The sequence below is a fragment of the Manacus candei genome, unplaced genomic scaffold (genome assembly GCF_025592945.1).
Source record: "Manacus candei isolate 608988 ecotype Guabito, Panama unplaced genomic scaffold, ASM2559294v1 h1tg000050l, whole genome shotgun sequence".
NCBI classification, from domain to species: domain Eukaryota; kingdom Metazoa; phylum Chordata; class Aves; order Passeriformes; family Pipridae; genus Manacus; species Manacus candei.
Genome location: NW_026138098.1, coordinates 18,103,624 through 18,117,911, shown reverse-complemented (window position 1 = coordinate 18,117,911; position 14,288 = coordinate 18,103,624). Strand labels below are relative to the sequence as shown.

The window sequence follows — 14,288 nt, the reverse complement described above, 5'->3', positions numbered from 1 at the left end:
GAGGATTCTGCTTAGTTTATAGCCCAGATGCCCAAGGGCACAGAACAAGTCCTTCTGCCCATGGTCTTCAAACCAATTTCAGTGAGGACTGAGCCCTCAGGCTGACTATAACTAATTCAGCCATTAGGCAAAGATCTCCAAAGATACCATGTTTTCAGAGCTGATGAAAATGGCTTGGGATAAACAAGACCCCTTGTTTGTTCCCTCACTGGGAGAAAGGTTGTATGTTGTGTTCAAGCATTTTTTGGTGCTGGAGTGTGATAAATGCAGAATAAGATGTGTTTCATGACTTGTGATGCTCAGTGGGAAACAGATTTAGGTCAGTCTGGAATCGCAAAGTTAACATAAACAAATGAAAAGCAATAGCAGAGACTGTTCTTGAGAGACTGTGTTGGGAGAAGCTGGACACTTCCTCATTTTCATCTTAAAAGATTATATTTGAAGCAGCCCCTCAGTTGGGCAAAGTACTGGTCAAGGTCTGCCACAGCCCCAGCAAACTGGAACACCCAGGTCCCAGCTAAACATCCTAACCACTGATTTGTAGGCAGTCTGTAAACTCTCCTGCTCCATAGTGCATTTTGGGTTTGTGAATTAAACCGGAAGATCTTTTTCATCACAAAGATTTCCCCACTTCTGAAGCATTGCCAAATCAGCACTTAAACACGTTCTACAATACATGCTGCCAGCTCATGACACTCACAGCTGCTTCCCCGAAGTGCTCATTTTGTTTTGACTTCCTTTTATCTGCGCAGGTTTCTGCCAGTGAATCAGTCTGCTAGTGGAGACGGACGAGGCACAGTGGCAGAAGACACAAGCAAGGCAGTCAAAGCAGAGGTAAGTTGCTTGTACATATGTGTTCATGGTCTCTTTCTATGTTGCCTGTCTCCACAAAGATGTGCTGTCTTGGTTTTATGCAGTTCGTTGTAAAAATAGACAGTGTTTGCCTCTCTCATCTGTAAGCTTATTGCTATGCACAGAGGTGCTTCTTTGCTCAAGTTAGAAGGCAAATAAGTTTGACATGCACAAAAGGAAGAAAAAGAGCAACTATTTAATATTTCTCTACTTGTTTTCTTCAGTCTGAGAACAAGGGAATGAATGCCCCAGAATTGCAACAGTGTGTGTAATCTGGACCTCCCATTCCTGCCGTGTAATGCACATGTATGTTTTGTTAGTGAGTAAGGCAGCAAATTCTCATATGTGTTTAGTCACAGTCGCTTTTCTGGTTGGTGTGTGGTTGCCTTACAGCTTCTGTGAAATAAATTTTAGGCTTCTTAAAGCACAAGGGTTGAAGGATGAATTTCGGAATGGGTTTCATCTTAGTTTCACTAAATCTTAAAAGTACCTAAAGAACTTTCAAGGGCATTTCTTTCTCTGACCATTTTTTCATCTAAGCATGTTCTTTTATAACAGTTTGGTTTCACTAAATCTTAGAAGTACCTAAAGAACTTTGAAGAGCATTTCTCTCTCTGACCACTTTTTCATGTAAGCATGTTCTTTTATGACAGTTTACCATGCCCAGTAGTTACTTAGTTATTTCACCTCACTAGGTGGAAACAGCTGCTCACATCTCCTGTCTTTATTCCCAAAGCTTAAGGGAGTAGCAGCCTGCCAACATTGATAGTACTCAGCCCTCTGTGTCTCATTTAAAAGGTGAATACCTGGAAGTCCATGAGCCATGCCAGCTAAGCCAGGTGATGACAGAGTGCACTGAGGAAAGTTTGCCCTAACAAGAGGAATAATTTAGCCTCTGCATTGCCACAACTAATCTTGGTAGTGATTTGGAAACAAGCTGAGCGGAACTTTTTCTTCCCAAATGAGATTCCCAAATGAGAGAGGTATATTTTACTCCCACTAGAACAGAACAAAACAGCAGAAAGCAAAACAGAGTGTTGCACTGCCTGAGTATGTACTTGTGAGGCTTCCTGTTTTGACAACAGAAATTAAGAAGTATTTGATATACAAAGGGAATCAAATGAATGTGTTTTGATGCCAAGTTTAAAGTTTTGGGTGTTTCCAAATGCTGCCTCATTTCAACTGTTTGATGACTCATGAGATTTAACTTCTTCAAATTTGTTCAGTCAATTTTAAAGGTTAAATTGAATATCACAAAAAGTCAAAACATATTTTCCTATAAGGACATTTAGAGACTAAAAAAATCTCTTGGTTACCCCTCTCTCATTCCCACAAATCCTGTTCATATTCCCCATTACTTGACAGGGAATACTTTCTTATTTTCTCTTGATCTTGATATTGAACATTTCCAAGTACAAATAAACTTCATAGAGCACCATATCTCATCATAGCAGATGACTTATGCTAGAAGCAGACTCAATAAACATGTGGCTGCATGAGAACCTCTGTTCTTCATTAAAAATTACATTCTCCATGTCTAATGCCTGCTTTAAGAAAGACTTGTCTCCTGGGTCTGCTTAACTTCCTAATGAAAACTGTACAACAGACACATGTCCTACAAAATTCACTCACAAACCATGCATGCTGTAGCTACTTTGAAGCTACATGGACACTGAAAAGTTGACTTGCTCACTCTTGCTGACTGCTCAGCTGATTGCCAGACATACAACATCTGCCTTCAGCCTGCCTCCCCTCATGCAAGGCTAAACCCCGTTGAACAGTCCTTCCCTGACAAACAGTCCTCAGGAGCTCTTGTGAACCCCATTAACTTACAGGCTTGTATCTCAGTGCTGAACTTGGCAGATATTTGACAATTACATCAAAAGTTAATTATGAGATGGACAGAAAGGTGAACTAACACAAACACACCATGGTCACAGAAGCATGTCCTCTTCTTCTAAGGAGACCAAGCTCACAAGAGCAGTAATGTCCCCAGTCATTACTGGTGAGGCAATCTTACAAGACACCTTGATGAGCTGAAGCCTTACACTGCATTACGTGTACCTTTTGTCCCATGGATTCTACTGTTGAACATTTGGGTTTCCTGCCTGATCTTTATGGTCTTTATACACATGCAGAATGGCTGCTACTCTTCCCTTCACAGCCCTCATTCTCTCCTTCCACATTCAAGCACAGCATACAACAAAAATCAGATGTATAAGAGCTTTTCCAGAATGTGTGAGCACAGTACTGAGCTTCATGCTTTAATCTTTTTTGTACAGTTTTTTAGAAAGAATAATCCCATCCCCAAATCCCATCCCCTCCAGCTGTCTTGTAGGCAAGGAGCACTGAAGTTGTGAGCACTTCTCTTGCTCTCCAAACAATTTTAGCCCATAATCCCACACTCAGTAACTTTCTGGGTCACAGAATCTGTTCTTCCCTTTCCTAGGTTGTATTCAAGTCAAAATTTTCATGTCAAAAAAAAGGTCTGGGAAGGTCACAGAGAGCAGCGTTCCCGCTCTCATGGACCTGGATTCTGGAAAATAAAGACTAAAGCCTGGAAGCAATATCTCCTACTCCTACTGTAGGTGGAGTGGACATAGACTTGTACTAGGTCAACTGCACTCTGCAATTTCTATTCAGAAAAGCTAATCTGGCACCATCAGTCAACCCAGGAAAGGGCAAGATCTCACCTCCCCATGACCAATACAAGATTTGCACTGTGGACAGCCATTTCTAAGACAGAAAGGAGACAGGCCCTTGGCAACACAAAAGCAGTCTCGGGATCCACTGCTCACTGCTCAGGCTGCTTGGCTTGTGGCTGAGAGGTAAGGCTGACTGGGAACTGACTCATGGGAATTTTGGGGAGCCGCACATGGCCACCTTGTTTGCTTCATATTCTCAGAGGAACTAATTTCAAGCAGGACTTGAACCCGGTCTTGGGCACATCATCCCGTGATGAAAGCACAAGCTGGTACTGAACCGGTGCAAGTATGTTCCCCTAAGCCAAGTACATCTCCTCACAGAGTCCTTGAATCACTTCTGGCCCCTTCATGAGCCTCATTATCTGATCCGTCACCCCAGCATGCCACTGACAGCCCTAGGAATGGCATTTGATCACAGAAGAGGAGAGGGCAGGTGTAAAGAGAGCCCATCCTGATCCTCTCTCACCCCATTCCTGAGGAGACAGGAATCAAACAATACTTTCTTCTCCGTTCACCTCTTCTGCTGGCAGAAGAGTGGAGAGAGATAAAGGCAGGCAAGCTGGGTGATAGTCATCTGAGGTATTCATGCTTCTTTGTCAAGCTTCTCCTAGACTAATACCAAGACCTGGCCTTGCCTACTGACCACAGTTCTCTAGGAATCTACAGAGTGCTCAGGCATATTCTTGCATCGTATCCCAAAGTGTTTTATTCTCCTGTTCTGCAACCCTACCTGTTAAACAGGGTGAACTGTACACAGCCCCTTCTCACACAGATACTTATTCTGCCCTTTGGGAAACAGACCTTGGGCAACCTTCAGGAGATTTCTCACCTAGGTCTTCTAGTGGAATTCCACACCACTCCCTTCCTAACAGACACACCCCTGCATGTGCTCTTTCACACAGCCCCAAGATGTGGTGCCTCCTCCTGCTGCTCTGCTCCCAGGGAATTGCCTTTTCAGTAGGATTCACAGCACACTCCACTCTGAGTGCAGACACAAGCCCGTACAAGAAGACTCGCAACCCTGAATGCTTTATGAATGTTGTAAGTTGGATCACCTTCTCCCCCTTTCTTTCTAAAGCTTCTCTCCCAGTACCATTACCACTGTTCCATAACCAACAGTCCTTGTCAGGAAGCTAAGAAGGGCCCCTTTTACATTTCCCGTTTTCCCAATCTGCTCTTTCCAAAACCACTGCCTTAGAGTCACCATCAAAATGAGGTCTGGCTCTGAACGTGCCAGGGACATATTGCACGAGGGCAGACACATAGCACTGTGTCACAGTGCACAGCTAGAGAATGCTGGCTGCTACTTTTGGCTCCAAGGCTAGGCAACTCCCTAGAACCTCCTGAGGAGCACTGGATGCCCAGGCTACTGAATTTTGATCCCAGCAACTGGACTCAGAGGTGGACTGTGGCCAGAGCACAGATTACGTGCTCGAGTCCATATCAAACTGAACAGCAGACTTTTGCTGCATGTGTTTAGGGTGAACCCCAACAGATATATGATAAATGTGAAGCTGTGTCATGCCTCATGACAAATGTTTGCAGCCAGCTTTTTCAACACATGTTGGTATTTTGGGCTACCGCACAAAGGGAGGAGTGCGAACCTGGCAAGAGGACAAAGAGCCCTCCAGCAACAGCCTGGAAGAAACCTTGATTCTCCTATCTGAACAGTCTGGGCTGCCACAGAGAAGAATTCCTTTGCAGTGGAGGCAAAGGCTGGTTTCTAATCTCAAGTGAAGCAAAGGCCTGCCCTTCCATAACAACCTGTTTGCTCAGAGGTAGGAGAAGTTGAACCCCTCCTTCAAACAGCAGATTCTCACAACACAAACTAATCCAAGATAGCTTGCCCTGAATCACCAAAGATTTCCTCAGAGTACATGCAAAATTAGGTGTAGGTGGTCTTATCAGTTCCTTTGACAAGGTCTCCACCCTTATTTGCCTTGCCTGCATGGCTTACCCAACCATACTTTGGCAAGAAAGGATTCAGTATGGACCTCCCCACAGCTTTTAGCATTGTCTTATGCAGATAGGGCGGCATATTTAATCTGTAGAAAGGTACAACCTGTATCAGCCTTGCAAAGCATGACAACTTGTCTCCCAAAAGGTTAGTCACTGAGTACAGTTCTGCTTTGTCCCATAATAGGGAGCCAAAACCCAAACGACTACAATCTAAGCAGGTCTGGAGAGGACTCTACTGCGTCTTTTTACAAGACCTGTAATATTTATTGTCAGCCAAGGTTCTTGTGGCCAGGGGCCTTGCCCTACCATCACAGTACATCTCACATCCACACTGTTCATTTTGGTTACCTTCCAGAACAGGACAACTTGCACGTTAACAAACTCTCCTTTGGCTTTCTGCAGAGTGAAATTATCAGATATCATGGGTACCCCAGTGAGGAATATGAAGTTACAACAGAGGATGGATACATTCTTGCTGTTTTCAGAATTCCTGCTGGGAGGAACGGCCGAAATACAGGTGTGACAGAGTTATAGGACATAAAGAAGGTCTGAAACCCAACTCCTACTTGGGTCCCCTCCCCTTGGCACATGCAATGGCATGTGTACCACACCTTTCTATCTCCACAACAGCATCTCATCAGAAATGTGGTTTGAACACTGAATCCATCTGAAGTCTGCACATTCACTGTCTCTGCCCTTATTTCAGACTTTTCTAATAATTTTGTCGTATCCCAGTTTGGGGTTTTTTTGCTCAAATGAGCTGTGGGGATGGATTGGTAAACTGGATTTGGAAAGGTTTTGTATTAACACACTAAGTAATAAACATATAAAATAGAAGCCTCATAACAAAGCCTCTGAGGTTAGGCATATGAATATTCATTCCTGGGCTTCTGAAGGACAGAGATATTCTTGAGGAAGGAGGTAAGAAATCATGTCATCAGTGAAAAGCAAATGCATTGCATCAGTAGTTTCATCACATTTTCTGAATGGAATAAAAATGTCTAGCTGAAATTTGAAGCATCCTGGGTACCGCTACTTTGTTTAGTACTCCTTGTTAGAATTATAGAATTATTTATTTTGGATGCCTTCTCCTAATTGGATCTCTTCCTTTGGAGACCATTTGGACCAGCCTGACTCTCACAGTAAGGCTAACCAAGGTTAGATCAAGGGCCTCTCAGCCCTGCTCACTTCGTTACCTAAGGGTGGATATGCTTCTTTGGATGAATTTTTCTTTGTCTTCCATACACTATTACTCCCTCAGCAGTTTTCAGCTTTGGGTAGATGGTTTCAGCATAGGCCCTGTAAGTTGGCTTTCCAGTGCTAGAAGAGGTAGGGACAGGCCTCCTCAGTAAATTCTTTATTTGCCAGACCTGTCATAAAATGGCTATGAAATGTCATAAAAAGGTTCCTGCTTGCATGGAACAAACCTCCAGGTTTCTCAGAACAATATCTAAGTATAGTTCTCCTGGGAGCTTCTTGAAGAAGGAAACCTTTCACAAGCTGAACTCTGCACTCCAATGTTAATTACTGCTCCAATTAAGAATATTTTAATCTTTTTCAGGGCAAAGGCCTGTAGTCTTCCTACAGCATGCTTTTCTAGGAGATGCTACTCACTGGATTTCCAACCTGCACAACGACAGCTTGGGCTTCATCCTCGCAGATGCTGGCTGTGATGTCTGGCTGGGAAACACCCGAGGGAACACTTGGTCTTTAAAACACAGGACCCTTAATCCCAGCCAGAAAGAATTCTGGAAGTTCAGGTACTCTGCAGAGAGAGAATTACTCAACATAGAAACTCCAAGGGGACTAGATAGCTTCAGCCTTATGCCTTTTACCTAAACCAGCATCATAACAGGATCTACACCAATCAAGGAGAGTAGAGAACCAGATGAAGAAGGATGCTCATAGCTACTCAGAGTCAGGAGAACTGCCTGGGAATTTCAGACACTGGGAAATTAAATATCATGCTGAGGAAAAGAGAGTACTGTGAGAGGGAGAGCAAGAACCTCAGCTAGAACAGGCTGAGCAGCCTTGTCTAGAGATCTCTAATCTCTCACAGTTGAATTCAACCGAGAAAGAAATGTGTTTTGTAACCCATGCTGGTGAAAGTGTTGATTAAATTCAGTTCCCCAAGGGCTACAGCTGTCAGGCAAAACTGGCATCTGCTCCACAGAAAGCCCAAGGCATCAGGCAGCCTGGCTGTACAGCTGTGTCCTTCTGCCCACTTCCCCAAATCAAGCAGGCACAGCCTGCAACCTCATCCTTCAATGGGTCCTGCTGAGTGCAAGGAACAAAACTGACATTCACTAACTCACACTGTGATGGCTGAATTATCTGCAAGCTTTTTGTGTTTCTCCCTTTAGCTTTGATGAAATGGGTAAATATGATATTCCAGCAGAGCTGTACTTCATCATGAATAAAACTGGACAGAAGGACGTGTATTATATTGGTCACTCTGAAGGCACAACTGCAGGTAATGTTAGGACACTTATTCACAATGATTCATGTTCCAATCTGATCAGTAGGTGGGTCTCCCCATTGATTCTGTTGTTTTTCTTTTTCATAGAGAGCTAGAAAAACATAGAGGGTTTTCTGGGTTTAGATTTGGAAAATATGCAAAACTTTTCTAAAAACAGTTTTAGTCACAGTTAATAAGAAAATAAACCTAATAGCAGATGCAAATATAGTTTAACTTCTTAAATAATTAGAGACATAGAAGTGAACATTTACTGGGTACTTCAGGTACTGCCATTGGCTATTTTTCTCAGCAATAGGAATTTTCATTAAGTTCTTTGTTTGTATTAAGACGTACAACTAGAATCATAGAATCATAGAATATCCTGAGTTGGAAGGGACCCACAAAGGTCATCAAAGCCCAGCTCATGGCTTTGCACAGGCCAGCCCCAAGAATCACACCATGTGCCTGAGAGCATTGTCCAAATTCTTCTCTTCTTGAGCTCTGGCAGGATTGGAGCTGTGACCACTTCCTTTGGGAGCCTGTTCCTTGTGAACAGGTTGGAAAAACTAAAAATATAAAACAGCACATATAATACATAATTTAAATTAACAGAAGACAAGGAAAAATAACCTCAACATTTCTAAGTCATGTGACTTAATGTCAATCCTACAATTTAAAGTGTAGTTCATGAGTGGCTATAACTGGCCACATTACTGTTTAAAAGCGTAGTACCAGAGACTGAAAATTAGGAAAGAAAAAATATTATTAACTTCTTTTCTCTTAGGCCCAACCTTTAGCATTAATTTATTTCATGGCCTCTGAATGCACCTAACTTTCTTCTAGCATCAGTTGAAAGTTCTTGATATTTATGGCTTATATGTAAGATCCATGAACAGATATTGATCAGAAATGAACAACTGCCATTAGTGTAAACAACCCAGAAAAAAAAGAGAAGGAAGAGTGGGAAAATCATAATATTATCACAGCTCCAGATCTTACCTTCTTTGCCTCTCATAAGAGATTTAAAGACCCTCATGGCAAAACAAACTAACCATCTAGGCTTTCTTCAGCTACTGGTGATGCAAACAATCAGTTGAAAACATTCAAACCTCCCAGTATTCAGCTGATTATTGTACAATTTCTTCATGAAAGCATAAACAGATAATATATATATTATATACATAATATAATAAACTATAATCTGAAAACCTCATTTTTAATGAGTGTTTCTTGAATTTAGAGGGAATTAATGTTATCATGAAAACCTCATTAACATGTTGCTACAAAAACTGTTCTGATGAAGGCAATGCCCAGACATGCTCTAAACCTCAGAATGAACTTTGCCTCCCAAATAAATTTAGTTTCAAGACTTATCTTCAACACTTGCTGTAAGCAAAACACGCAGCACAGACAAACATGAACAACAGACAGCAAATCTGGTATCAGTACCTACTGTTTATGTATTTAATTTATCTGTGGAAGATATCTTCACTAACTCAGTCTGTCTCTTCTCTGTTTGCAGGCTTCATAGCATTTTCTACATACCCTGAGCTGGCTCAACGGGTGAAAGTGTTCTTTGCTCTGGGTCCAGTAACTGCATGCCCACATGCTACAAGCATTCTGGTTAGGATAACAAATCTTCCTGAACCACTGCTCAGGGTATGTCATTTTTCCTTCTAAGGGGCCCAATGTCTTAATAACCTTCATGAGGTTCACTCAGCCTGAGATGAAGTGTTCCCAAACAAGTGACCTGCTGACACTGAGCTTGGGATGAATTGAGTGCTTTTGAAAAATCTGTTCCCAAACTCCATGGGTAAAACAGTCAGGATACAGAGCTTTCAGCAGCAGATCCCTGTGAAGCAGGAGACTAGTGAAACTCTATCTTGTTGTAGAACTCTTGCAGTTTAACTAATATTTTGCTGGCCTCATGCAGGAGGAACTAAACCAGTGCAATAGCAGCCATGGCAGTCTCTGGGACTTCAAAAATGATTAGGTATTGGGGTCATTACACTAGAAATAGAAGGATGGCTTCCTCCAGGATTGATTATAATAATATGAAAAGGGAAGAATAAATGATGCACTATGGGGAAGAGGGTGTTTTAAGGGGTACTGTGAGGGTAAGCTGTTTCAGCACTCCTTGCTCTAGGATGCTAGGCTATTAGCTACAATTTCCTGCATAAAATGCTTCTGTAACAAGAAAAAAAAGAGTTGCACTTTTCCTTTCCTTCAGTTAATGTTTGGCTCCAAAGGAGCCTTTCACCAGATCGGATTTCTGAAAGGACCCGTGACACAGTTATGTACAAACCTGGATAAGTTTTGTGCCCATGTTCTCTGTTACATAGCTGGAGGCAGCATAAAAAATCTGAACACGGTAAGTATATGCAAGAACACCTATTCAAAGTAAAACTAAAGTGATTTTGGAAGTTTCACCTGTACATTCTCTCCTTACCCAGTTACTGTCATGCATGTAAACATACATAAACCACAACATAGTTCTCAGCAGACTGAGGGAATGCCAGGACATTGTGTGCTGTCAACAGCAGCAGCATGACTAGAGGTAGTGACAGATGGGACCAACAACTGGGTACATTCCTATTCCAGAAAGAAAGGACTGAATTCAGACTACACCTCTATTGTATATGTCAATAGATGTACTCTCTCTGGGGGTTAAGCCAACCAGAATTGGTCACACACAGATGTACTTTAAAAAGAGACAGTGAATGATGGAGTCAGATTTATTCTTGGCAATACAGTTGCCAGTTTCTTCCCTTGACATGTGGACATTGGGGTCCTCTGAACACCGGAATAGCTAAAAGTCAGGAAAAAGCCCCTTTTTAATTCCCACTTTTAAGACTACTTGCACCAAAACTTGGTCCCAAAGAACAACCGTAAGGGGCATTTTCCCATTTTGTTGACCTTAGAACTGGACCCAGCAGCTCAATCTACAAGGTTCAGAGCTACACAAAGTCCTTACGTTGTGCTGAGGAGTGCAGCACACCTACAGTGGGATTCACGAACACTAATGCATCAGTCAGAGGGGAAGGAGAGTTAGAAGAGTTTTCTGTGTGCTTGCCAGCATATGGACACTGTGGTGTCAATCCCCTTTACAGTGGCCAAAGTGCAGAAGCTGGCTGCATAATGTTTATTACTGCAATATCTGTAATGACGGGGGGGGGGGGCATTTTTTCCATCCATAACCACTTTTAAAAGCACATATGAGAAAGCAGTTAGAATCAAAGGTTCAATGCAAGAGAAATTAAAGGCATCACAGCCCTTTTGAATTGCAGAGCTAAACCATTAAGGATATTTCCTGATTTGTTAAGACACTCATGTGGTCCTCAGGGCAAGATAACATGGCTGAGGAAGAATCTGGGGAGATGGAACTGGAACATCTCCCTAATAGAACTACAAAAAATACAAACAGAAACAAAATGTATCAGTTTTGTAAGTTGGCTTCTTTAGGACTAGGAGTGAAGTGAAGAAAAAACCAAATCTTCATAAGACTTATAGATGCATGGGGGTCTGGTGTGAAATGGGAAGTCTCCTTTGAAAGAGTTGGAAGGTTTTTCCCTAATTTTGTGGGGCACAGGATCCCACAGCAGTACTGTCTTCGTGGAATGTACTGCTTTCCTGGAGAGGGCATGCAGATACATACTCTTAACCAGCTATTCTGAAGTCTGCTTTTCCATTTTCTGTCTGATATTCGAAGAATATCCCATTAATATGGAGGTTTAACAGCAGCAGTATGTTGCTCAGTTTCTTTGCATTTTTATTCTGTCACAACACTGAGTCTCTGTCTTTATAAAATTTCTGCTTTCTCCTCAGAGTCGAATAGACACATACGTAGGACATTCCCCAGCTGGAACATCAGTACAGAATATTATTCATTGGCAACAGGTATAACTGCGCACAGGTGTATAAACAGTCTCTTACTACTGCTTTTTATGCAACCAACAGCCTACAAGGAAATCCAGAGATCATGGATCTGGGAAGCTGACCATCACACTTTCTCACCTGCTGCCATGAGCACCTGCACACTTAATGTAGTCTAGAATGTAGATTTGCTCTTGAAGACACCCTTGACAATGATTCCCAGCAGTCAGTCCCACAAGATACAACTAGCCAGGAAATGGAGAAAACCCACTGACAGCTAGTGACTTTACAGTCTATTTTGCCAGCCTCTAACAAAGTCAGGTGGATAAAAGCAAACACAGATACAGCAAGATCAAATAGCAAAGACAATACAGCAAGCAGATTTCTAGCACACACCCAGCTACTTAAATCCTTGAAGCAAAGGTTTTCTAAATTGACAGGCCCTGGCTTTCTTTCAGCCTTTATTACATACAACTACTCACAAATGAAATTACTTTTCATGTTCATGCAAAAAATAAAACACCAAAACAAACAAAAAACTCCAGGTATATGTATTTAACTCTTCACTCATCAGTCCTGCAAGGCATATTACATTAGACTAGTAATAGCCCTGACCCATTATAGACATTCAGGTTCTCTTTCCATGGGACAACTGAACCCAACTCTGTATTATGAACAGAAACCCCAACCTTAGTTACCCAAGGTAGTAAAGCAAAATTGTAAGTAATAAAACATACCAAGGGTGGAAGAAAAGGATCATGATAAAAAATTAGCAAGAGAAAAGGCAATGAAGCCACTTATCCTATGATCTACCCTCAATATCCAGGAAGCCTGCAACCAGAGAAAGGTGGGGGAGTAACTCACAGTCCACTACCCAAGCCTTGACTTAAATCATAGGCAGTAAAATGCCTCCTGCACTCTGCTTCTTGGTCTCCTGTCACTGTCATTTTATCTGTTCTTTTAACAGCTTGCACATACAGACCAATTTCAAGCTTACAACTACGGCTCTAAGGAAAACATGAAGAAATACAACCAGGTAAGGCAATATGTTTTCCTTGAGAACTCATTCTTGGGTCCTGGCAAAACTAAGAATAGAAAAATTCAAATTTTAGCACATGTGAATGCTACCAAGGGAAAGAGGGGTCTCAGGCAATGTTTCAACTGAATCACACACAAAAGTATAAAAGTCTATTCACAGACATGGCATGGACGATCCTTGCAGACAACTAACAGAAGTTCCTTTTGCCTCCCCTACTGATGCAGGGATGTGTCCAATGACATGCCAACTTAAATGTCATTCTCAAAAGGCAGAGAGCCACACCCAAGTCCTGGGACCGGATGGGTACAGTGCTCTTCAATTCCCCCAAAATCTTCAGGATCTGCCTTTCAGTTAAGGGAGGAAATGAATTTCACAGCTACAGTGATCTCTCCAATGGACTGACAATCATTTCACTTTTAACCAGCACATTTGACTTGCAGTGTCCTGTGGTGTCTGCTTTCCACAGACAGAAAGACCCCAGAGATGTAATCAGTCCATTTCTATCTCACATACTGTCTCAGAAATTTTCTAGAGTGAAATTATAAATGGCCAAATTATTTCCTTGTCACTGAAGTACCAAGCATGAAAACTAAAATGAACAGTTGCACTCCATGCCCCAACGAAATTTATAGATCTTCACACCCTAAATATCAGGAAAGAGAAAGAGAGATGTTTGCACAGAACCTTCCCTAAACATAACTTTTGATACAACAGCATTTACTCAGGCTTCTTCCCTTCTTACAGACTGCTCCTCCTGTGTACAAGATAGAGAAGATAACCATACCAACTGCTGTTTGGAGTGGAGGAGAGGACACATTTGCAGATCCAAAAGACACGGCAAGGCTACTTCCTCAGATTAGTAATCTCATTTACCATGAGCAGTTTCCTACATGGGGACATCTTGATTTCATCTGGGGCCTTGATGCAACTGAGAAAATGTATATGAAAATCATTGAACTAATAAAAAAATACTTTTGAAATTAATGAAAACAGAAAACATGAATGTATTCAAGCATGTACTGCAGGGATCACTTAATTTGAACAGCTTTTATTTCTACGAGACTGATTTGCCTAAGCCTACATTCTGTTGTTTTCACATATATCTTATGTACTCCATCAAGGCATTCCCATGCCCAATTTGTGTCTTCCTGTGGAGACCTAAAAGTGTAATTTGATCATTTCTCTGTTGAAATGAGCACCTTTATTTACATTAAATTATTTATCCCCTTGACAGAGGACTTGGCTTTTTTTTTTTTATTATTTTTTTCCCTCCTCACAGAGATCTTCAAACACAAGAAACTGAGCAGACAATAGATGACTACCAAACATCAAGGAATTCAGCCTGAGAAAAACTCATAGAAGTATTCTGCTGCCCTCCATGCCAACAAAGCACCCAAATGTT

General features: G+C 41.8%; 1 protein-coding gene across 1 annotated transcript; it reads left to right on the top strand.

The window, feature by feature from the left end:
• The first annotated feature begins 482 nt into the window (after positions 1-482).
• LOC127477251 (lysosomal acid lipase/cholesteryl ester hydrolase-like) lies at positions 483-14,263 on the top strand. Its single transcript, XM_051801296.1, has 11 exons — positions 483-540; positions 753-834; positions 4,460-4,598; positions 5,919-6,033; positions 7,078-7,276; positions 7,880-7,989; positions 9,497-9,633; positions 10,205-10,345; positions 11,800-11,871; positions 12,815-12,883; positions 13,631-14,263. Exons 3-11 carry the CDS (start codon positions 4,467-4,469, stop codon positions 13,862-13,864), a joined length of 1,209 nt encoding a protein of 402 aa, XP_051657256.1. The 5' UTR covers positions 483-540; positions 753-834; positions 4,460-4,466; the 3' UTR covers positions 13,865-14,263.
• Positions 14,264-14,288: the final 25 nt, after the last annotated feature.